Source organism: Grus americana, chromosome 2 (genome assembly GCF_028858705.1).
Source record: "Grus americana isolate bGruAme1 chromosome 2, bGruAme1.mat, whole genome shotgun sequence".
Taxonomy (NCBI): Eukaryota; Metazoa; Chordata; class Aves; order Gruiformes; family Gruidae; genus Grus; species Grus americana.
This window is the reverse complement of record NC_072853.1, coordinates 145,227,091-145,252,349: the sequence shown is the minus strand read 5'-3', so window position 1 is coordinate 145,252,349 and position 25,259 is coordinate 145,227,091. Positions and strand designations below refer to the sequence as shown.

At 40.6% G+C, this 25,259-nt stretch overlaps 1 protein-coding gene across 6 annotated transcripts in view; it reads left to right on the top strand.

Moving 5' to 3' along the window:
- The window catches only part of ADAM22 (ADAM metallopeptidase domain 22), a 135,495-nt gene extending 111,069 nt beyond the window's left edge, over window positions 1-24,426 (top strand). Inside the window, exons 25-33 of one of the 6 annotated variants that reach the window (XM_054815010.1) lie at window positions 252-342; window positions 1,662-1,679; window positions 7,597-7,697; window positions 8,275-8,341; window positions 11,438-11,548; window positions 12,073-12,147; window positions 13,661-13,747; window positions 21,545-21,668; window positions 23,008-24,426. In XM_054815010.1, the coding sequence (XP_054670985.1) occupies window positions 252-342; window positions 1,662-1,679; window positions 7,597-7,697; window positions 8,275-8,341; window positions 11,438-11,548; window positions 12,073-12,147; window positions 13,661-13,747; window positions 21,545-21,668; window positions 23,008-23,028 (695 nt within the window). In that variant the 3' untranslated portion in view covers window positions 23,029-24,426. Of the gene's footprint in view, window positions 1-251; window positions 343-1,661; window positions 1,680-4,559; window positions 4,668-7,596; window positions 7,698-8,274; window positions 8,346-11,437; window positions 11,549-12,072; window positions 12,148-13,660; window positions 13,748-21,544; window positions 21,669-23,007 lie in introns of those variants that run through there. The other 5 variants (XM_054815004.1, XM_054815006.1, XM_054815005.1 and 2 more) reach the window with 5 other exon arrangements.
- The last annotated feature ends 833 nt before the right edge of the window (window positions 24,427-25,259 follow it).

Here is a 25,259-nt window from a genome sequence, read left to right as displayed (position 1 = left end):
TATTGGCATACCTGCCACAACTTTCCCATGTTAGCAAGCGTTCAGTTAAGGGAAATGGACATGGAGGTCAAAGCTTGATTTACAAATGATCTTTTTATGTCCTTGCTATACTTCAAGATTATATCAGTGGTTACAATTACTCAGCCTAGTGCAAGTTGTCCAAGCAGGCTTTTGAAAGACAGAGCATTTACTGGTTTTGTATATTTTTCTCCTAAAACCCTGTATATTTTTCCTCTTTCTTGTGTTTCCAGGTGTTGTTAGCACAAACATAATAATAGGGGCTATTGCTGGCACCATTTTAGTGTTGGCTCTCGTTTTAGGAATAACTGGTTGGGGTTACAAGTAAGTAAATTGTGTTCTTCTTAATACAGTTTAAAAATATGTTTATTTCATCTGATAGCTGATTATGTTATGGAAAGAACAATTCAAACATAATCTAAAAAATCCAAATTGCATTGTATTTACACAGTGACATTTTTATAGTATTAGCATTTTTCAAGCAATGTGTATGTGAGTTTGGAGAGCATGATCCAGGTTTGAAATTTATTTCTTATTTAGTTATTTGTTTTCTTTTTTTGTAGAAGATCAGATTATGATTTTACTATATCTAACAAAGGAAATACAAGATTATAATCTGATTCAATTATAAATCTTTCCTAATGATGAAGTAAATTTAGCAGGATTAGTCTTTAGTCAGTCAGTAAAGCATTTAACGATAGGCTTCCTTCAGCAGATGCTTATATACTGTCAGCTTAACCTGAAATTAATTCAGGCATGTTTTTTGGTAAGAGAGAGATCTGTAATTTGCAAATAAGGTGCAAGTTCTCTCCTGGTGTAGAGCTGTCAGTGTTCCGCTTACTGAGAGGCAAAATGGATTATTTTAGCCTGACTGATTTTTTTCAGTTTTTCTCCTTTTGTGAATTTCTACTAAAACCAGATGGGTTTAGGGTTTTTGCGTGTATTAAAAAAAGATTCAAGGTACTTACTTTGTCACCAAAGAGAGTGAGACTGACTCCTGAAGCCCTTCTTCCACAGGTCCTTGGTGTGTTGGAGGGCAGGGCAGGTTCAGGGGCAGACAGTGCTGTGGCTGGGACACGGCCCCAGTGGTTTGACATAATGAACTGGCACATCCCCTGCTGTTTTGTTAGACTGAGGTAGGCTGAGGGAAGCTCAGAAATATGTAAGGAAAGGAGCATTTGGAAAAAAGCATGAAGATTAGGACAGTATAGGATAGTAGGTTATGCATATTACCCTCAGCTTCCTGCAGTATCTGAAAATCTGGACTTCCGTTTCAAATACAACTCTAAAAGTTAAGGGCTGATTTTGAGATCACATCTAGCCAGTGGGATTAGTTTTTGGAGGTGGAGGGCAAGAGTGCACCTTTCACTAACAGCATCACGGTGAATAGACTTAATCTCATCATGAACTGCACCTCCAGCTGAGCGCTGACTTTAGCCATCAACACGAATATATTTTCCTTGTTTATTCTGATTTAGTATGTTTATAAGTATGTTTATTTCAGAAGTGTTTTCTGTAGAAATATTTTGAGCAAAAATTTAATTCTGCATACATTGCTTTTCTCCTTTTTTTTTCTCTTACTGACTATGTATAACTGCATAGTGATAACTCTTTCTTTCTTTCTCTTCTTTTTGTATGGAAAGAAACTACAGAAGACAGAGGTATGTGATAAAAGTAATGGAATGTGCCTTAGAAAGCTCTGAAAATAGCTTTTCTTCTCTCTTGCTCATTTACATGCTATAAAGAAAATACAGTGATGAATTATCATATTTTAAAGAATATTTGCTTGAATATGTCAAATTGGTATTCATTCTATAAATGCATTGCTTGAAATCCTGATTTCATTGGAATCAGTAGCAAAATAATGTTTACTTCTGAGATAGACTATTTTATTTAGGAAAACAGGAGAATATTTCCAATAAGAGAGACTGAAAATCTGCTATTAGAGATGAAAGTGTTCTTGGGAGGCTGAGAATTGAATAATTAATATTAACATGATGTTCAGGAGCCTTTTGAGACAAATTTATTCCTGGAGCTTCTTTGCAGTTAAAAATACAATGCAGTTAAATTGCTGTGCGAATGAAGAGCCTGTTCTTTCCCGCCACCCTGCTTGACTCATTTGTAGCTAAAGCATGGTATCATCTTCAGCACAGGGCTGAGCTTTCACACTTTCAGGTTTGTGGCCAAAACTCAAACAGTTCCTCATGACTGGGGTTTGGCTCCTGGAAGACCTCTTCTCTTTGATGGCTCATCTGCCTGGCAGATGGGTCTTCTGGGAAGGAGTCAGCTCCTTCCTCTCCCAGTCCCCCATAGATAAGAGGGTTTCTCAAATTCCCCTGTTTTCTCCCTCTATCACCACCTCCTGGTCCAAGCTGCTGCTTTGTTTGTTGCTGCTAACCGTTGTACTTGTTCTCCATTTCCCCTGCCTGTGTAGCGCTTTCTCTGCCAGGCTCAAAATACTTGCAAAAAGCAGAAAAGCACTGCCAGGTGCTGGTTGTGTACTACAAGGTCAGATAGGTAGCAGGAACAGTAACAGGAAGAAGGCAAAGCTATTGAAGTCAAGCGTTATGGAGAGGTTGGTGGGTTGGAAATGTCACCTGGCACAAAGAAGGCAAAATTTCAGGGTTTGGTGCTGTTTAGTGGAACGTGATGTATCTACAAGTGCAGACTAATGTGGCCATCAAGTCACTCTGCTGAGGATGTTTCAGTGTTGGCTGAAACCTTGAAATACGGAAAGAGACCACCCCAAGCATGTTTGCATTGGAATGTTAGAGAATCTAACTTTTCCAAATTCCCTCATCTCCAGAAATTAGTATGTGGACAGAGAGCTGTGAGTATGCAGTCAGTCTGCAGCTGTGTCTGTGGGCATGGGCAGAGTGGAAACCAGAATAAGCGGAGACTTTGCAAGGTGATGGTGGGCTCCATCGTTTCAAAGATGATGGAGATATTTAGTAACTAAATCTCCTTCATACAGAAAATGAAATTCGGTAGGCTCACTTCTGAATAGAATAATTTTGGATATGTACAAGGAATGATCCATAAATGGAAAAACCAGACATCCACCAGAGTATCCTGTTTTTTAAAATTGTTTATGATTACTCCTTAAATGAAGATAAAAACAAGCCATAGAGGTATTTTTGAGCATTACATAAGGAATGATATTTGGTAGTACTAAGTAACTGAAACAAATAAACTGAAACTAATAAAAAGAGCCAATTAGCAAGGATTCTGCCAGCTGGGATAGTGTGGCTTAAAGGACACAGCTACATGGGACAAGTTATTTCTGACGGACTAGTGAGAGAGCAGTTTACTGGAGGAACCCTGGAGAGCAGAGCTGCCTACACTGAGTCAGCTCTGAACACACCCATGTCCCAGCTGAGGAATGGGACAAGAACTGAGACTCGAGAGGTGTTAGAAGAAATAGTGTGGAAGTACTGCATTACACTAATGATTTATGTGCCATATAATTATATATTTTAAATACTTTAGGAGCATTAGAAATTCAGATATGGAATGAAGAGAGCCCAGTTCAGGTCTGTAGTTGGACACAGTCTGAATGTGAATCAACCTTCTGATAAATGTGCATCTTAATAGGGGCAGACTGAAGCAAAAAGACCTTGGAAAGTGCAAGGCTGAATAGATAATTAAGTTGCTGGTATTATGATACAGCCAACTTTCAAAGTAGCTACTTGTACTAGGGAGGATTTTTCAACTTGGTGGAACTGTAACTGGAATATTTGCATGGCAGTTTTGCTGCTGGCAGTGAATTCACCATCTGCAAAAAAGTTGCATAACTTGATTAGGACTCTCTAATGCATAGATAGTTTTATGCACCATAACCGAGCTTCTAGTACTGGAAAAGGATAAACTATTGTCAAATATGTGTGGCATTATTTTTGTGTGTCTTGGCAGATTGAGTCTACTGTGGTAATGAGGAGTAGCTGAGAACCTCTGACACTGGCATTAGTTCCCCGGCACAAGAAAACAGTTAATATGCTGGAGGTTTTTCTCCTCCTGAGGTTTAAACAACTCAACAGGTTGCTATTCTTGTATTCAATAATGGTCAGAAAAATAAAATGGAAAGAATCTACCTCAGAAAGAAAAAAGCATTTGCTTTTCCTGAACTCCTTTTTGATGCAGGCCTGCATTCAGCTCAGGCTGCAGTACTTGTACTGCACCTGGGGATGCTTTTCGCAACCAACACGATGAGCCATTTGAAATGTCTGAGCTTGGTTATCCAATGTCTCAAGAACCACAAACTATTCACTTTGAAAATTGTGATCAGAGTTTATCAGTGAAATGTTTCTTGTTTTCCCTTACCAAAATCACATAATCCACTTTTTCTGCATGTATCAGAGGCACGTGGGATTTTTCTTTCAGATGGTTGAATTATTTATTAATAGGTTTATTGCGTGTGGTTAACAGGTTTCCTCAAGGATCACTATCCTTGCCTCTTTCTTTTAAACTAATGTTTGTGCATGTTTGTGTGCGTGCTGGTGCCTGTCATGTTTTCTGACTCTACGATGTTTATTATAATTTAGACAAATACCCCAGGGAGATTATGTAAAAAAGCCTGGAGAGGCCGACTCTTTTTATAGCGACATGCCTCCTGGAGTCAGCACAAACTCTGCATCTAGTTCTAAGAAGAGGTCTGCTTTTCTGTCGCATTTTCAGATTTCTACCTGTTCCATCACCCATTATTCCATTAGTCAGAACATTTCATTGTTTTGCAGCAGGTTTGATTCTTTCTTCTTTCTTTGTGGAGTGTTTGAAATAGCATCCTTTGTGCTTTGATTACTGATTTTTCTCACGTGCCCTGAGCTGCTAATTATTACAATTAGGCGAGAATAAACAAGTTTTCAATTATAAACCAATTTTCAGTTAATCAAATTTTCATCATCTCCCTGCTTGAGAATTGTTTTCAAGTAGACTGTAATAATAATTGCTGGCTCAAAAAAAAATAAAAACCCCACAACTTTTTTAATCACAGTCATGTAATCAAAGAAAAGGAACACTGTCTTGCTTCAATAATAGTTGTAAACATAAAATATTCAATATAAATGTTATTTTTATATCTTTATTTGTCAGTGTCTTTAATTCACTGAGTTGACCTAGACTTCTGGATAATATTCTTGCTGTCTCACATTAAAGATGATGGTGCTTGCATTTTATTCCACTTACTAGACTAGTACACTAAATGGTCACCAAGTGTTATCTTAGAAAATAATTCTACAAAGACTTTCTGTAGTTTTGTGCTTGCTATTATGAGTAAACAAGGAGGGCATTAGATTTTGCCCTTGATCAGATTTCACTAATTCTGTTATTGTTCCAGTTACTTAAAAACCCAACAACATTTTAAAATGGAAAATTCACTGAAAAGCATTGAGAGTCATTTGTAATTGCTAAGGTCATTAGGTCATGATGCTCACCATGCCTCTGCAGTTAGGGATCCTTTAATTAAGAAAATCTCCAGCTAGCACTTTAAAAAAAGTTACAAGAAGCACTATGTCACAGGAGGGATGGAGAGTCCTCAACTGCTTCATAAGAAAACTGCAATTCTCAATTCTTGTCTCACTGAGCACTCTATAACTGTGCAGCTGATGAAGCCATTTTTTTTTATTGTTATTTCAAAGAAAGTAAAGAGAAATGTATGGAAGGGATACATTTGCAGTGACATTTGCTATTTGAGTATAGCAGCTTGATCCTATATGCAACTTCATTCAGTGTGTTCTGATGAGTATGTTATTAGGAAAACTGTAGTAGTGATTAATTAATGATTTCTAATTTTTAAATTCAGCTTTTTAGATGTGTAAGTGGATAAGTAATTTTTTTTTTCAGGGAGCAAGTGTTAATCTTAAATGATGCACTGTTTTTGTTGGAGAATCTTTTCTCATTTGGATAAAATTTTGAAAAAAATCTTGGGAAAGCAAGTTTTTATAGATTTGTGTAAGCAGGTTCAAATACCAGTTAAGAAAAAAGTTTCTTTTAAATGAATGTCATTTAATGTGTTTCTTCTTTCATTCAGATCTGTGTTTCTTTTCATACTTCATTTCTTTCATGTGTCTCTGTTTATTATTTGTTCCAAATAGCTAATGGTTTCTAAGGTCTGTCTGTACTAGAGAGTTTTGTTGTTCCCCACCACCAGTTCAGGTATGTTGTGCCACTGTCAAGTCTGGAAAAGTAAGTCTGACAAATATTCCGTTAACTTTGTGGTGGAGCTGACATAGTCCTTCCATTTGAATGCCCAGAGTGCTATTTCCTGCCTTCCAAACTGGTTTTGATTTGCTCTGTGTGCAGATATGGATGGCATCTCTTGGAGATGTTGGAGTGACTGGACCATTAGCTGCCTAGGCTTCCCCATGCTGGAAAGCACTATGGAGTGTTAGTTGGTATTCAGAGGATGTTCAAGGATTAAGACATAACGTTATGATAACTCTTTCTATTGTAAAATAGCAAACGCCAGAAACCAGTATATAGCAAGACATTTCCAAACCTGAAAATAGACCTTTAGGAGGAGAAAGTGATTAATAAATTTGTCAGTGGATCTCTTGGTTCTTAGACCTTTCATTCTGTAATTAAGTTTGAATTAATGAAACCCTGGGCTTACTTCAGTGTGGCTGTGATTAGCCTGGTCTTCTGGAAACTGAAGAGCATCTCTCAGATGCCTGCCCTCCAAGGAAAGCAGAGACTGAAAAATGCAAGAGTATCCAAACTACAGAAATAGTTCCTTTAGGCAAAACTTCCTTCTGACTAGTTTTCAACTTCCTCTTGTTTTCTTCTGTTTTAGAAATAATTATAGATCTCATGGCAAACAGCTGAGCAGCTGCTGTAGTTCAACAGGAGGGAGCCTGTTGCAAAACCCCGTGTGTTGGATGTTGCCACACACATCTCTGGCTCTTAGAGGGAAGACAAGAGTAAAGAAAAAGTTCAGTTTGCATGAAGTACCTAGATATAAAGACTGGTTTTGGCTTCAAGTTTAGCATTAGAAGTATATACTGCAGTGACTGGCTGACAAAATATAATAAAAATTAAAAATTAGCAAAAATGAGGCAGAGTTACCCCTCCACTGGAGCTACCAGCTGTGGGTGGGAGGATGCTCATCACAGACTCCTGGGCCCCTGAGACTGGTAGCAGTGGGGTGAGGGAAGCAGTCCTGGCTTTCCTGTAGCAGCATGAGGAGGGAGTGGGCAGCCTGCAGCGGCATGTGCTTGACTGTGAGATAAAAAAACTTTGAGATGAGCACAGTTGGAAGAGCATCTTCCAGCTAAGAATTGGGGCAGAGCTGCAAATCCAAAGGAAATCTGGTGTGCGCTGGTGTTCATGCTTTCCACAGCAGAGGTGTAAGAAAGCAGTGCTGAAGCCTGGCTCTTGAATGTGGACACACTGAACCACCGCAGGGACAGCTGGCAAAGCATAACCACAGGGTTTAACCAGAATTCCTGGATGCTCTGCTAGTGCAGACAGACCTTAGGCTGTGTTATGTCACTGGCCTCGGGAACGTGACTCTGAACTGCTGAGTTAACATTGATGTGAGACCATACACTTAACAATAACCGCATCTGAGCCCTCCTGTTCCAGGTCAAATGGATTATCTCATTCCTGGAGTGAAAGAATCCCAGACACAAAACATATTTCAGACATTTGTGAAAATGGGAGGCCTAGGAGTAATTCTTGGCAAGGTAAGTGTGAATTTCTGTGCTGGCCACAGTGAAAACCAGCCTCTGGGCCATTGTTGCTCTACTGACAGTGTAGCTGATCTTAGGACGGCAGTAGGACTCCTTAAAACTGCGCTAATTGTTATTAACCTGGAATTGGGATTTAGCAGCACCCTACACAAGTACCATTTTTGCACAATGCTTTGTCTCATAGAAATGACACATAATTCCTCCCGTTCCTCCTGTGTGAGCTAACATCAAAAAGAGGAAGAAATCTATTCACTCTTGCCAGCTTTTGTGATTCTATCAGGCAGTTTAGTGTTTTTCTTGAAGTGTAGTGATTTTCTCAAATGAAAGCTGGAATTAAGGAGTTTTTTGCCCTGCACAGTTGCAGCAAAAGGTAGAGAGAGATCATCTAAGTGTCAGGTTTAGCTGGTCTGAGGTAAATCAAGAGTGACTGTCCCGTGACTTTTAAATGGTTAAAACTAATGAGATAATTACTATTTTGCTGGGGATGCAAAAAGAATACACAGTTTGGCATGAGACGCAGGTGAGTTTCAGGTTATTTTACTGCCTGTCTTTATCCTTTGATTTCTTTCAGGTAATATAGGAGGAAACAGAAAGAAAGTCAGAGGCAAAAGATTTAGGCCACGGTCTAATTCAACTGAGTAAGTCTGAACTTATAAAAGCAAAGCCAAAAAGTACAGTTTTCATATTTGTGTTTTGTAGATGGAGATTAAGAGTACTGAAAAGTAGACAGCTGCATTTTTGCTCTGTGGCCCATTCTGATTCCTGACTGATAATCTGGTAAATGGTTTGGCTAATGTATTTCAACCTCTTTTTCTGTATTCTTTAAAAATTAACTATCAATTTTCTTTTTTATGTAGGCTTCCTCACAGTCGTTCCCATAGCAATTCCCAATGATGGTGGCAGCCTGCACCATCACTGCAGGCTTTTGTCTACAGTAAACTGCCATTGCTGAGTGTATCCTGGTTCAATACTGAATTTCTGATAACCGTTTCCTACCTTTGTCTTCACCCTGGGTTGGGCCATTGCAGAGTTAGAGATTTGTATCTCTGCGTACCTGCCTGGAGGTTTTAGGAGAGGTATTTGTCTGCTTTGAGAGTACCCTGACGTTTATTGTAAGCCTTGAACAGCCAGTTTGAGTTAGCCCTGCAATAAATGGATAATGAGAGTCCTTACCAAGCAACTGATCCCCAGAGCTTTCCAGTGGCTTAGAGTTGCTTTCTATGTTGATTTGCTGGTTGCATTTACTGAAGAGCCCATGTGTGTGGTATTCCCCATAGGGAAAGAACTTTTCTTGTGTACTTAAGCCTGCTGGTTCAGGCTCCTTCCACGAATGAATGGTGGATGGCTGGAAACACAATCTCTGGGCTTGTCGAGCGCTGGCCTGCTCTTACAGCACTAACGCCACATGGGAATGAGCCCTTCCTTGACCACAGTGGCGATGACAGTGCCCTTTCCCCATATCATTAGTACTAACTTAGGCAAATGGTCTTGATACCAACCCTGCTGGAAACTAATAATGCTAACTCCTCTCTGGTCCCTGCTTTCTTTGGTTTGGGCATTTTGAGTTTGTTCTGAAACTTTTCTTCCACCTGCAGTGCGCTGTCTTGAGGTGAGTAGGCTCAGAAAGGTTCATAGAGAAGACCCTCTGTTACACGTTACAGAAATAATACTTTGATGCACATTGCAATTATAACATTGCATGATCAAAATGGCAACATGGAACAAGAAATTTTAGCCCCGGATCCCTTGGAGGAGTTTATCTGTCAAGTGCCCCTGTGCTCTTGGTCTTTGTGCTGATAAACTCTTACTGGAACATTATTTTGCTCGTTTTCTTTTCTCCTTGCATGAGACAGTTTGATAAAAGCAAAATTAGCCTGACCAAACTGCCAAGAATACAAATGAGATTGCACATTCTTATTTAGAAACTTGTCCTGTGCTTTCCTTCATTTTCCAATTGTATTTTTAAACAAAATTTGTTAAGAAAGTTTAAATTAATGATACCATTATTCCATCATTCAGCAAAGGTGTACACTGGGGCTGAATTGGTCCATAAAGAATGAAACCAGACCAGCTTATTTTAGCCTAGAGTGAATGAAACTGCATGGGTAGAGTTTCATTTTCAGTAAAAGCAAAAAAACCCCAATGGGCATATTTTTTCCTCTGTGCTGCTCAGCTCGTGTATTATACATTTGCTCTGAGAACTTTGGAGCACTAAGTAAGTGGATAGACAGGGAGAGTGCAAGTTGGAAAATTTTTTTCCCGGTAGGTTTTTTTCTCTTTAAAGGTGCCCCTGAATTTCCACCCAATTCTCTGCTTTCCTTCTTGCAGCTTGTTATGGTCTCTCAACCCAGCAGCAGCCCTGGTGCTAGAGGGAGGAGGCTTGTACTTCCCCAAGGGCTGTGCAGCAGCCTGTTAAGGATGAAGCACTGTGTGTGTGTTTCTGGGAGGTACCTGCCTGGCAGGAAAATGCTCTTCCTCTTGATGAGGTCTGTCCTGGATTGCATGAGACTGCATGGCTTGTCCAAGTCTCCTTGGCAAGCCTGTCACCCCTTGGAGAGAGAGCTCCCACTGAATGATCCGCATACTCTGCCGGTTTGGTGGGGAATGAAGAGAATTGCCGAGGGCGCACAGTAGTTGCAGTTAGAGAGATAGCGTCCTTTGTGAGCAGAGAAAATTGACTGAGAATGATCTAACCATGGCCAGCATTTGCTCATTTAGGAAAGTAAAAGGCAATGCCAGCTGCTTTGATGATGCCTCAGAATACATGGAGGCTTTTTCCAGACAATTTTACCTTCTCTGGGAAATATGTAAGAATACTGACATCTGTTCTGAAACAGTGGATTGCATTTGAAAAGTCCACCTGTGTGGCCCCTGTGAGTTCAGTGAAGCATACTTGTTGAGATGGAAGAAAAGGGGTAACACTGTTGGTCTCCTGTTAGTAGTAGAGACAGTGTAGTTAACCATGAGAAAATTGGGTTCATTTGTGCCATACCTTGTGCAGAATTCAATTTATTTTATTAAGTAGGTGCCTACAAAAGTATTTGACATACACGACTCTTCAGTAACGGCACGTATTCTGCACAAGGGTTTTTTGTACACAGCCAAGCATCAGATAGAGACTCATACCATTAATCATTTAGGCAAAATTTCTTAAGCACTGAGCAACGTTTGAGCTCTGGAGCCCTCATGAGCAGCACTGACAGGAGAGTTGCAAGCACTTTGGACAGTTCCTGAAAAATGTACTGCTTACACCTTTGTGCGACCTCTTGTACCTAACAGATACATGAACAAGGCTTCTGGTAAGGGTATAGCTCTATGGAGACTGCTAAAGCTCTTTTGGGATGTTTTTGATTATTCCTAGATGTTTTACCACAAGATTCGTGTTCTTTACTAAATGCAGATGGTTCAGTTCACATGGAAGGAATGCCAACAGGCCAAATGTTTCTGCAGCTTTTTCACAAACAGCGTTGATGAAATGGCCTGATAAAACAAGTTTTCTATTAAAATCAATTAGAGTTATCCAAGAATGATAATGAGAGTTTTCTGAATAAGCTGACAGTCTAATTGGGAGCTTGTGTTAAAACAGGTCCCAGTGAACATGCGTTTTGCCAAATAGCAATTCTGACCTTTGTTAATTTGCACTGCTTTTCCTATAAGCGTTTGTCTTCCTCGTTGTTATAACTGATACGAACATCTTTGGCTTAGACTTTCTATTATATATTGTCTTTTTGCAGCAGGGTAACCCATGCATCTGAGCCTGGGCTTTCTCTCGCCCACCAAATCCCGGCCCAAGGCATAAGCCCAGGGGGTTCTGACCACCCCCAAACAGGGAGTCGGGATCACAGGTCAGTCTCACCTGCCCCTGCATTCTGGGCTGCCGTTTTATTCCGTGAAAAGTCCCTTCCCTCAGTATACAATAGTTTCACTGTGGCAAAACACTGTGACTGCTTGGAGGTGCTCCTGCTGATGCAGCGCTAGCTAACCTTCCTCCTCGCCAGCCTGAGGAATATGAGTACTTTGAGCCCAGGTCTTTTGCCTTGTTGCATGTTGCGCTACAAGCCAAATCGAGCCATTGGTCTAGCTGTAGGCTTACATGTAAGGACACCTGTGTTTTAAAGTGGAATTTCTCACTCAAAGAGAATGCGGATTCTGGCCATCACTAACAAACGTGGCCAGGAGGATCAACCTGAGAACTTTCTAATGGTATCACAAAGTGGTGTGCAGTAACTCGAGTTTAACCTTTCTGTAACAGATGAATTGAGGTGGTGAACGATGGTCTGTAATACAACCAGACCCAGGAAACCCTGCAACACGGTTGTGCAACAACTGCATGCTTTGATACCACGTTACACTTTCTTTTCTAATACAGGAAGCCAGATTGGGAGTGTTTCATGGTTACCAAAAGACCCTTTCAAATGAAAAAAAGCAAGTCAAAAGTACTGCAGCAAGTCCAAGAAAATGTGCAGTCGCACCTACAATTAAAGCTAAAGCAGAATTTTATTAGTTCCTGGTGATGCTGGCGTCAGCCTGTTGCTTCACTTGCGGTTCATCTGTTGCTGCACCACCACTTTTGACGTTTTCTTTCTCTGAGAGCCCAAGCTGGAAAGCATAAAGCACTCCTGATTCCTGATAAATAAGCGAGCTGAGGAAGCTACTTAGAAGCACTTGTGGCTGAGGGCGAGTACTTTCTGAGAGCTGTGGCTGTGCTTGCGCAGGGCGGGGAGGAGAAGTTCCAGAGCAAAAAAGGAGCAAAAGAAGTTGAAAAAGTGCTGCCGCTTTTGTCATCAACGTGGTTTTGAAATATGGTGGGGTTTGACCAACATGATCTGGCCCAACCTTTAGTCATCTGAGCAATCCCTTGTGAGGCCTGTTCCCATGTGTGAGGTCATTGGAGTCACTTTCATGAACAAGGGTGGTGAGAACTGGCCCAGAAATATAAAAAATAACTTAAAAAGGAATTTTCTTTCCCTTTTCCCTTGGTTACAATGTTTCCTATTTCAGAGTGTGCTAGTCTCTATTATATAAAGGTGACGATCACAAATAATTGTTAAACTGTTGCCATTCTTACACAACAAGAACAGATTTTAAATTGGACCAGGCAGACTCCTGTTTCTACATTGTCCTTTTTTCTTAACATGACAGAGGCGGAGGAATTCGCTAATCTTGTAATTGGGGGCTGAGAAACCAGTTACAAAAAAAATTTCTTCTTCCCTGGCAATATTACTGTCAGATAACTCAACACCGTCTTTATTTCATAATTGTCATGTAACTAATATGAGAATGCAGCTCAGACTTTTTTTCCCCAAAAGTGTGGTTTTGGTATCAAGATTACTTCTGTAAAATGTGAGATTACTCTGCAGCCCACCTCCATTAAAACTTCTTGTGGTCCTCCCAAATTCAATGATCATTGAAAAATCAGAGGGTTATTTTTATGTAAGTGTAAAAATTGCCACTGTAGTGGCAAACAATTCAAGCCCTTTAACTCCCTGAGGCCGAAATTCATTCCTGTAGAAAGGGCCAAGCCCAGGTTTCTGTGCTCATTAAGCTATTATCTTGCAATTTATTCTAGATGGGTGCAAACGTGTATCTTCAACAAACTGCAGGACTGGAACCAAAATGCCCCTTTATCCTTATTCTGAGATCATGAGAGGAGTTCAAACCATGAGTTTAATGCTGGCCCTCTGCATAGGAGTGAATTTTACCCTTAAAACATTAAATGAATGATGCATCCTAAAGAGTTTCCAGTTTAATCAAACATATGAGTCTTGTTATAGGTCAGATTTTCTCATGCAGTTGTACACATTGCCTAGTCCTCACCCAACATCCATACTGATTTATTTGCCATATTCACTTGCATTTTGGAGATGAAGACATCCTTGCTAAGCTTGTGCTGTGTGTTCTCAGATTTTCTATTCTTGTTCTTCTGCTTTCTCTGTTCCTTCCATTGCTTTCTGCAGGTATTTAAACCCATGGTTCAAAAGAGAATATAATGTAGCTAAGTGGGTAGAAGATGTGAATAAAAACACTGAAGGACCATACTTTAGGTATTTTGTAAATTAATTCTATATCATTTTTAAGAGCTGTTCCAGCATATACAAATATCTTGGGACTCCTACCTTGTATAAATCAATACAAGTCACTGTAGGTCCAAAGGGCCCCTCTTCTTTTGCTGCATTTTGATGTCTGTTTTTGGCTTCATGTGCAATTTACAATTCTTTTTCTGAATGTTTTAATGAAGCCATTGAAAAGGGTGTGTGTAGTGCATGCGTTCCCACCTTCATCTATAGCTTGTAGTAGCTTTCTCATCATTTTATGCCGAGTAGTGTTTTATGGGCATGAGACATGTTTATCACTAATAAAGTAGTATTAACTTAAATAGAATGTAATTTACTGAAGCAAATGGTTTCATAACACATTGACTCTACCCACTGTCTTATATAGTGCATACTAAAATTTAAGTGAAAAAAGAATAAAAAGTAGTGGTATTTTACCCTCAGCATACAATGAAATAATGAATATACTGTAATTGGAACATTAAATGTATGAGAATATACTCTGTGCTCTATTTATCAAACCACTAATGAATCTGTTACAAGTGAGCGTAGGGTTCAACCAAAGATATCACTTGTTTTTGAGAGGGGAAAGTGCATAGTATTTGCTATATTCCAAGTTAAAGAGAAGAAGCATGCATGAGGCTGGCCTCCCTGTTGTACCTGAATCAGAAGACTGAGAACATTTTAGTAGATTCCCAAAAGACACAATCCCACAGCTGAGACAGAAGTTTGCATCAGCTGAAAAAATCAACTAGCATAGGAGAGAATGGAAGACAATTTATGACAAATAATATAAAACATGAAAGAAAATGATGAAGCTGTAAGTTAACATGTCAAAAATGAAGCTGAAACAAGAATTATAGAAACACAAAGAAAAACAATAAAAAGCAAAATCTTTAGCTGAAACAGTGAAGGAGGGTAAGAACGAGTAAATAGAATCTTAACAATAATTTTGGTACATTAGTAGACCCAATAATAGTGCAAAAGGGCAGAAACATTCACCAAGTATGTCCAGTGTGTATTTGAGAAAAACACATGTTGGAGTTGTATCAGAGGGTGCTAACGAAACCACTTCCATTCCAGTAGTAGCACTGGCAGATATTAAATGGCAGAGTGGGAATTTAGTCATTTTTAGAACTAAAAATGTCACATGGTCTTAAAAGAGCACAAAATTGTCACTTTTTAAACCATTTGTGTTTGTTTTCAAGAACTCTTAAACCACAGAGTAAGTTGCAGAAAGGCTTTCTAATGAACAAATAGGGCAAACGAGGTATATTTAAGCCTGCCAGTCCTGATCTCAGTCCTGAACAAGAAGTAGAAATCCCTGACAGAAGAATCCAAGGTTTAGGGAGGATGTTGTGATTTTGCAGACAATATCAGCCAGGTCTCTGTGTTGGTGCTTGGACATTCAGGCATGTATTGTGAGTCTGGTAGTTTTACCATTGCTGGTTTTAGCATTGGGATACAAGGTCCAGTTCTGGTGTCCACAGTTCAACAAGCGTGTTCAAGAAACAGGGAGGTTTAAGCCCTGAGAAACCTTAGAAGGGACTGCAGGGCCTCAAGCTGTTCAGTTTAATGGAGCAGCTAAATGCTTATCTGATCATAAAATCCACATAGCTGCATATGGAGCAAAACCTTTGTGGGAAATCCTTTAGACTAGCAGGCTGAGACTGATAATGACCAAAAGTCACTGGAAGGTGAAATTAGGCAAGCTCACACTAGAAATGAGGTGTGTTTTTATTAGCAAACCTTTTCCTAAAAATACCCTCTGGACCTTTGTTGTTCAGGCAAGGCCGTCAGTCACTCACTGTAGTCTAACCCCATAACTGTCCTTCAGGGTGTTTGTATCAGAAGCCCTGTGGTCGCAATAAACAAAGACATTGATGAAATATGAAGATAGCAGTAGTTTAAAATATGTTAGTTTAATTGGTTTAGTTAAACAGGTTTAAATTCCTCTGTGGATACTCTTAATTTGGTTTTCATCTTTTAGTATCAGTATATCTTGATTTAATAACTAGATTAAATTGATGGGACCATTCTCAGCCCCTGAGGGTCTTCAAATGTTGCACTGAATGAGTCACGTTTCTAATTGTATTTGAGATAAACCAAGCATTGTTTTGCCTGGAGATGAGGATTAAGCTGACCCATGTGAATTTCAAGGGGTGTATATCAGCAGAGATGAAACGTAAACTAAAAATTTTGCACCATAGTGGTTTACTAATGACTGCCTGCAGCAGTATCTTTAGAAATGAGAGTGAAACTAGAATAAATTTAGAAACCTGTATGTCCTGATTAATTGAGGTAACCATGGGGAAGTATTCCGCAGGCATATTATGGAAGGCAAAGGATCAAATTTTCTCCTGGGATAAGTTGTAATGGGCTTATGAGAGGTTGCACTGAAGAGTTTCTCCCCAAAACTCAGAGGCAATTTTGGTTAATCTGTCACAGACAGGAAAATACTGGTCGTAAGAATGGTGTGTCTGAACATCATACGGCTGGGCTTTGAGCCTGTGAAGTAATTCACGAACAAAACAAAACAAATCTTGTCTGATGAACCAGAAAGTCAGGCTAAAGTCAGACTGTCCAGCTGACACTACATTTTAGGAATCATAGCCCAAGATAGGATATTTACACCAGGTATTTAGCTGAGTAGTATTTTTGTTGCTAATGTTTGTCTTTTCTTTTAAAGACAGCCTGCTGTTTTGCTTGTCACCATGTAGCTTTAGGAATAATGTGTTGAGGACTGGTGCTGTTGCCTGTAGAGTTGAAGTAGAATTACAAAAAAAGACAAATACGCTTCCTACAATTCCTAGGAATGATGCAGATTTTCAGAAAATGGAGATATTAGGTATCACAAAGATTTTCTCCATCAGGTTAAAAAAATCTGTATAGATCAAAATTTCTGTCACCTGGTGTCCTAGTTATTAATTTTTTTCCTAGTCTACAAATCTAATGGGTATTTCTATATAATTACTTTTTATTAATGATAACTATAATAATAAATGGTGTCTCTGGTGCCTGAAAGCTCCCAGCTGTGGGATTCCCTTCAGTAAGAAAATAAGATCTGTAAAGAAAAATCTCATTTTCCTGCTCCAAGTATAGGCTAGATTTTAATTTTATGTGCCAAGCCATAGCTGTGTAAACCCAGGCAGGAAACCTTTCCCTGATTTCATCTTTGTTACAAGGTGTGCTGTTTTACCAGCATGATACTACTGCTTATTTTGTTACTGCTAATTACAGTGGCTACTGCATAGACTGACCTTATGAAATACGGTTAAGGATTACTCAGAATCCTCACTGAATCTTAAAAGACTCAGGAACCATGGTGGTATCAGAAAATAAACTGTCAGAATTCCATAATGTGGAATTTCTGTAGATAATTATAGACAAAAAAGACTAGGAGGCACCTACTGAAGTACTGAGCTGCCTACGTTTGATTTAATGCAAATATTTACAGTAGCGTAGATTCTATGGATGTTGTTTAAATAGAAAAGTAGTTTACAAAGAAAATGGGTTTTTGAGATGGAGACCCAGGACACATACCCAGAAGGAAAATGGCCACCCCGTATCAGAAGGGTACTGGCAAGGGGCATGGGAGGCAGGAGACAACAGGCTATCATTTCCCTCCTATTTTTAATGTGCTTTGGTGTTCTTGCTGTCTTCTTCCTCGATTTCTTCTCAGCTCCTCTTCAGCTGATCATTAGCTGGAGTTAGCTCTGCTGCTCTGCCAGGCCCATTGCCTTCCTCTGTGAGCATCCAGCTGAGGCTAGAGCCGTGACCAGCCTTTAGCTCCCTGCTCTCACTGAGGCAGCTTTAGACCATGCTTAAAGAAAAAAAAAAGTTTTCCCCATGACAGCCAAAGTGAAATATTGGCATTGTTGGCAGACAATGAAAAAACTGCCTATTGGCATCAGCAGGATCAGGATTTCAAGTGCTAGGGAGAAGAGCTCATCAAAGCATGTGAGTGCCTGCTTCTGGGGCATTGCGAAGCAGCACTTAAAATGGATGGCTCAAGCCACAGCCTTTGCATCTTCTGCAGCCCCCCACGAGCCAAGCTGAGCCTCTGCTGCTGCACTTTCTGAGGAACCTTGCACAGATCTGTGGTTTTTAAAAGGAACTGCATTTAAAATGCTTAGCCACATCAGTGTTTTTAGAAGGTCCCGACTTCCTAATGTAGGATAATTTAGGCTGATGATGTCCTACAAAGAGCTGAACCCATGGCAGGAAAGGTCAGGTTAGGCTGACGGTGTCTACATTTGGGCTTGAAATGCTTTCACCAGGTTGAATATTTATTGAATTTCATTAAATTATTTCAGTCTGCGAAACAGAATCAAGCACAGCTTATGAACAGTTCAGATCTGTCAAGGCCAACTGCCTTGAGTTCAGCTAAAACGACACTCGAAGTCACAAGACGTTTAGTTGTGTGACCAGGTGACATATTTCACACTGTCTGTTGTGGGCCAGGGCTCTCCCGGTTTAGGTGACAGGCAGGCAGAGCAGGCAGGCACCTGGCTGCAGGAGAGCACATGCAGATGTCCTCCCGCTGGCACAGCCCTTTGTTCTGAATCCCAGCATGGTCCAGGACAACAACACGCATTCCAGAACAGAAAGATGGACATGAAGTGGCCACTACATCTTGCTTTCTGGTCAGGAATAAGAATTCTTGTGGTGCGATGAGGTGCATGGCTTTATTTGGGGTTGGTGGTAACACCTCTGAAACTGTCATGGCGTGTACAGGACAGAACGCAGTCTGCAACCCAGTCTGCTTTCCTAGTTTTTTGTGTAAGTTTTGGCTGGAAACAAGATTTGGCATGAAAGCTAATGGATGTGATAGCAGGAGAACTGAAACCCCAGTGAAAGCTAAATGGATCCCACCCTTGACCAAACTGCAAAGTTTTGCCTTCCTTTAATCCCAGCATTACCCGCAAGTGTCCCTGAATGCTATCTTCCATCCTGTAAATGAGAAAGGTCAGGTCTGGCTTTTTCTCATTTAAAGTACATGTAAATCTGGGATACACAGCACACACAATTGCAGGGCAGAACCTGAAAAGTGATCAAAACCACCAAAATCACACAAGATGCATCTTAAGATCGGTGAGCATAGTAATATGTTTTTACAGTCTCAGTAGATGGCACTAAAGATGACAAAAACCAGCACGTAACTGTGTAGTAGAAATAAGGGGCAAGGGCCTGTGAGGGGAGGGCAAGGTCATTTCTTTTAAGTGTGCAACTGCATTCTCGATGTATTTGGCTGTAGCTTTGCACGTGCAGGTGAGCAGCACTGTGCACAACAGTTAGGCGTGCAAACCATAGGTGAGCTGGCAACACGAAGTGGGGTTGAGAAGTAAGAAATGTGGGCAGGTACACTGGAGGTCCGGGCTTCAAAATCTTTTGAAAAGGCAGCACTGTATTTGAGTTCTGGTGCAAAGCTACCTGGCTACAGGCTCAGCTAGGGAATCTGGTCGGAGGACCTGCTGTGCGGGGAAAATGTTTAAGATTCCCCATGCTTAGGGGACTATTGCTCCTTCCAGGATCACCTGCTCAGGCTGATGGACAAGTATTATTGGTTATGGCTTTCCCTCTCATCATGGCCTTCTCTCGTGGTGCCTAAAATAACCCGTGGGAAGAGCCTGTGGTGTGCAGGAGGCGATGTTGTGCCTGGTTGTGGTGCAAGGGATGGTAGATGCCTTCATTCTGTGTGCCACCTCCTGGCTGTGGTACCGATATATAAACAGCTTTCGGATAGGGCTTGCAAAGTCAGATCTAACACCCCCTCAATTCCTTGCTTCTAATCTCCAGGTGCATCATTATAAATTTAAACATGAAGATTTTAAATCCTCCTGCAGCTGTGGGGCAAAATCTGTGAATAATTGGATTACTAATAATATATAAAATCTGCTTGCCTTATCTTCCCCTCTTCTTTTTTTTTTGATTCTAGATCCACTCATAGTTTATTAGTGATCTTTATCAGTCCAACTGTGGGCGCAGATGAGAGGACTTGTATGGGTAGTGAACAGCAGGGCATTGTTGAGAACCTCTCCCTGGATTTTAAAAAAACCTGTTTTGTTGCATGTGCATTTTGGTGCCCAGATCTGAGATGCTGGACCTATGAACACTTTGTTTTATACTTCAGTAGCTGTTTAAAATTTTCTTCCTAAAAACATTCATGCATGTCCAGTTCATCTTAATGGGTGATCAAAGTGCATGTGCTGATCAGTGTACATTGTACCAACCTAAATCTTTTACGGGCTGTTGAACTTGGAGGCTACAGCATGAGGCATTAGAACATCATGAGCCAGATTGGAGAGCTGTCACCATACAATTTCCATTGACACCTTCTTGCTCGTGGCTACCATCGGTCATTGTATGTATGGGAGACAAGAGAGTGTGCTGTTGTAGGGAGCTACAGACACAACAAAATGATACAATAGTTCAAAATAAAAGAATAATTATTTAAAGGTAAATTAATGTCACTTAGATAACAGAGAGACGAAACAATTCCAGACACAAAACAGTCCCTGCCTTGTCTGTAATCTTCTCTAGATCCCGCAAATCCCAGAGCCAGGGATGTGGGGCTGTCTGCCAGGGGTGGTTCCTGTGGTATCAGTGATGGTGCTCAGCACTGGGGTCTACAGCTGCACAACACAAGCCCCCTGCTGTGTTTGAGGGGCTTGGAAGACCTGTCTGTAGAAACTGAGGGGAACCTTCCATCTTCAGGGACACATGAAGTTCAGAAGATAGTAGGCAGCAGTGCTCAGGGAAGGTCTGGGTGATGGGCCTGCACTAGTGGGAGGCCTCCTTTGAAAAATGCCCTCAGTCTGCAAAACAGAACGAGAAGGCCAGGGTAGCTCAGTTTTTCTACTTTGAGGGGGGTTTTTCCATTTTATTCTGCCCAGATTTAGAGCCTGATAGGAGCCTCTCAAGTGGGAAAAGTGCAGAATCTCAAAACAGAAGCATAAGAGTTTTTTCTTGGGTATAAAATTTCAGTCAATAATGTGCTGCTGCCTTATTGACATGAAAAGAATGCCTTTCATGTGATACAAACATTTACTTGCTCCTGCTTACTCTACTCACCTTGTACAGAAATGCTGATTGCCATTGACTAATCAGTCCATTTTTGTATATTCTCATCAGACTCTTTCTTTGGCTGGAACAATATGCACTGTATGATGCTTGCATGTCTAATAATTTGTTATTAGCACTTTGTATATGCCTTTGTTACTTCACAACTAACAGTTTGGCCTCCAAGTGCATGCATTTGTGTAAATTATTGTGTTAGAAAATAATAGATTTATTTGCTATGTTTGTATCAATATAGGAGATGTCTAAGATATACATAAAGATGATGATAATTGCTTTTTAGTCACTGGCAGAAGACATTGTTCAGCTCGTATTAATACAATCACCATTTCTATTTAGGCTTCACAATCCCATGTCTATCTTTTAGTTCTGTATTTATTCAATTGCACATTTGGTTTCTTAATTTTATGATGATTAATTGCAGTACCATATAAAACAGTTTAAGAAATCATTTTTGTTATGCAATACAATTCTAATAAGAAGTAGGAAATTTTATTTTTTCTTCCAGTGTTCCTGAAAGCTATAAATACCTTTGTTCATATCATGAAATTATTAGACTACTGATCAAACAACTTTATCCTCCCCAATATTGAGCTAATCATAAGCTATATACTTGGTTCTGAACCAAGCTTCAGAGTAATGGCAGTTGCTGTTGCAGTGCAAGGACCCAAAGACATCACATTTATTTTGTGTGTTTCAACATCTCAGGACACTGTCTCCTGCAAAGTCTCCATCTTCGTCCACTGGATCTATTGCTTCCAGCAGAAAATACCCTTACCCGATGCCACCTCTTCCTGATGAGGAAAAAAAAGCCAACAGGCAAAGTGCCAGGGTACGTAACCCTCTTCTCTGTCTGTGCGTTTTGTCAGTGACTTGATTTACTGGTAGTTTTTCAAAAGGAAAGCGTGGCAGATCAGCATTTTTGACTAACAGCGAGAGCAGCAGTGGCATTTCCTCCGTACCCTTAACTGCAGCAGCTGCTGAAGGCTGAGCCTCTGGCAGAGATTAGGGCAGCCTTGGTGGCTGTGTTTACAGATATCCTTTCAGGTTGCTCTTAAACCTGCCCGAAGCCCAAATTTCACAAGTTGTCTTATTTCAAGCTGGGAGCGTGCCTGGGGCAGCCTTTGGGCTGTGGAGCACGGGCAGCCCTGCAGCAGGCAGCGTGTCTGGCTCTCCTCCCTTCTCAGCCGTTCCGGAGGGCTGATGCAGCCAGCACCTCTCACTCGGGCTGGGGGATAGCTGCCCTCCCGCCTTATGAAGAGGCAACTGTGTTGCAGTTAAGGAGGGTGTGGAGGGCTTGTATCAAGCCCTTGCGGACCTGGCGGGACTTTGCTGCCGTGTGCCCTGAGCCCACCCTGGCCCCCCAGAGTGGGCAGGAACTGCTGGAAGGTGCTTTGGACGGTGATGCTGCTCCACAGGGAGAGATTTCCAGCTGCTGCCAAAAGCCAGCGCTAGCCATTGCTTCCTTTCTGTCAATTCAGACATAGCAGATACTTGAATAAGCAAAAAACCTCTGAAATTTACTTTAGGAGTTTTACTTGTGATAGCTTTAGTTCATGTTTCTGATGCAGATGAGATTCCCATCTCTGCTTTCTGTCCTTTTTTCCAAAGAAAAGGCGTGGAGTGCTGCTGAAGGGACCTGCATGCTGCTACCCACTCCTTGCTCCAGGCGGAAAGTTGTGTGTGGGGCAGCGCAGGGTCTCCCATGCACGTGTGGAGCAGAGCAGCTTGGAGGAGGGGCTGCACTGATGTATCTCAGCCCTGGAGCTGCCTTGGCACCAGCTCAAACCCACAGCAGAAATTCAAGCTGCCCTGAGCAGAGTTAGGCAGGAAAGAGTGAGAAATGATGCCCACGCTAGTTAGCGTAACTGTAAGGTAAAATGTGTCTGATACAAAGTTGATGCTACACTGACATTTTTCATTCAAACTCTGCGCTCTGAGCCATGGACGTTTACTGTGCCGACTGTGCAAGTCATGCTGAAATGCTCGAGACTGCTGACTTTGTGGTCTGAACAGGTACCCACCAGACGCCGGAGGAGACCAAGAGCGTAGCCTTGGTGACCCGAGCAATATAGATGCAGTTCCCCAAACAAGCTCCTCACACTGTTTGGGCAACAGCCTGTTTTATCTTGGTGTAAGTGTGTGTTTGTGTTCCTTTTTCCCCTGTCCAGCTATGGGAGACGTCCATTTAGCTGCACTGTTTTCCTGGGATGACATCAGAACTGTTTACTTCGAATTTTATAGAAACTCAGCATCACTGAGTCGTTGCACATTCATCTGCTCTTCAGACAACTCAAAAGATCAAGAGATGCCCATGATCACAGTGAGAACCTCCTCTCATCTGGAAGGGAAAAAAGCAGTCTTTTTTTTTTCTTTCTTTTGTGTTGACTAGTATTTTATGGATTTGATGAACAACCAAAATCATAACAATTAACAGGGGATAATTAGCCCGGATGTGACAAGGCTATTCCGCATGATGACAGATACACTTACCTAGAATCCCAACGGCAGTCCGTTTGCCAGTCCCGCATAAGAGAGGTTTTTCTCTGGTTTAATGCAGTCCTGAGTCAGACCAGAGTGGAACTGGGACCATGCCTCCTGGAGAGCCCAGCCGATGTAAACTTGTATGCTGTATGCATGAACCTTGTGTTCTTTACTTTCCACGTTTAAGGGATAAACAACATACTGTAGTAGAAATTAGCATGCAGGAGTAAGAAATATAGGATTTTTTTGTGACAGGATTTCAAGCTTTGAAAGGCAACTATTTGACACAAATGTCAAACAAACAAGGATTATATCTTTTTTTTTTTTACCTTATGTGTTTATAATCTCAATATACAGATTGTATATATGTAAACATTTGATAATGTCAAAAATAGCTGTTATACATAAATGTATTTTGCCAAATGCCTAAAGAAACAGTCATGACTAACATCATCACACTTCAAATTTTCTAATATTGCGAGCAGACAACTTTGGAAATACAGAAAGTACTGTACTGTAAAACCGTGTCTCTCAGAAACTGGTGTTTGACCAAAATCTATACTATCTTTTCAGTATCTTGTACTGTCCTGACAATCTCAGTTGTATGGTAGACCGCAGAAACCGGTACAGCAGCACTTTGTCTTAAATCATCGTAAGAGGAACCAGCCAAAATCCGTTGTTCAGTGAGATGACCGGTGTATGCTCTCACAGGTGTAATCAAGAATGATTAGGCAGACGAGAGAGACAAGAATCTTTAAGTAACGTGCAGTCCAAACTTACTGGACGTGTGGGAATACCTCTAAGTAGTCAATTCAGGATGTGGTGATGTCAAGTCCTGGTGAGAGTTGCTGTGTATTTTTGATAGAGCATTTCAGACACTGTTTTAGATGGCAAAGTGTAGCTTATGGAGAAGCCTAACGATTTCACTGCACTAGCTAATAACAGTGCTGGGCAAGTGGCCAGTTTCATTGCTGTCTTTTAATTTTTGTTTCTTACTGGAATTGCCTTTACCATGCGCTTGAATGCTATGTTCGCTATCCCTGAAGCCCCCTTGACAAATTTTTGGGGCATTACCTTGAGTACAAGTGAGTTTAGCCTAAAAAAACAAACCCTTTACCGTGACGTTAATCTTGTATATGAGTGGATAGTTAGATTTCTAACACCTGAGACTTCTAAAGGTTGTTTTACAACAAATGTCCTTTGATTGGAAATTTTCAGTCAGTAAGAAAACTGGACCATATTAAATCAGTTTAGAATTCTCCAGCTTTCCAAAACTGACTAATTCTTGGCTTCAGGTAGTACCATTGCAGAATAAAACACCCAATTCTGTGTGGTGCAGTTGAATACCTTGCCCAACAGCCATTATGATCAATTAGATATTATTGCAATGGGAACATCTACGGTGTTTCTGAATCTTCTACCTCTTTCCTGTATTTCCTTTAATAAGTGAACCCAACACTTGCAGCCTTTTAATATATTTTTTTAACTTTTAAGTCTCTCGAGAAGGGCAAATATATGTAAGATTAAATTAAGAAATGTTTGAAGATGTCAGCAACTGTAAAGTATGTAAGATTTGTAGAAACACTATATTTTGTGATTAGGCTGTGTGTTGGATTATGACAAAATATTGGCCTTGGAGTTCAAATGATTTTCCTTCACAGTCGACAGGTTCTGGTAAGTATTTTGGAGAAAGACAAACATGAGTGAGTGCAAGTGGATGCAGACAGACCATCTGGAAGGAGCCAGTTACTTGTAATTGCTTTAGGAAAAGATTCTGCACTTCTGTGATGACTAAATATCCGTCAGCACTGAAGAATATTTTTTGCAAAGATTTACTTTGAGTGTAGGTAACAGGATTAAAGATAGTTTGTAGCATATAGCTCATGAAATTGGGGCCTGAGCCATAATCACTTGAAATCAATGTGTCTTTTATTGATTT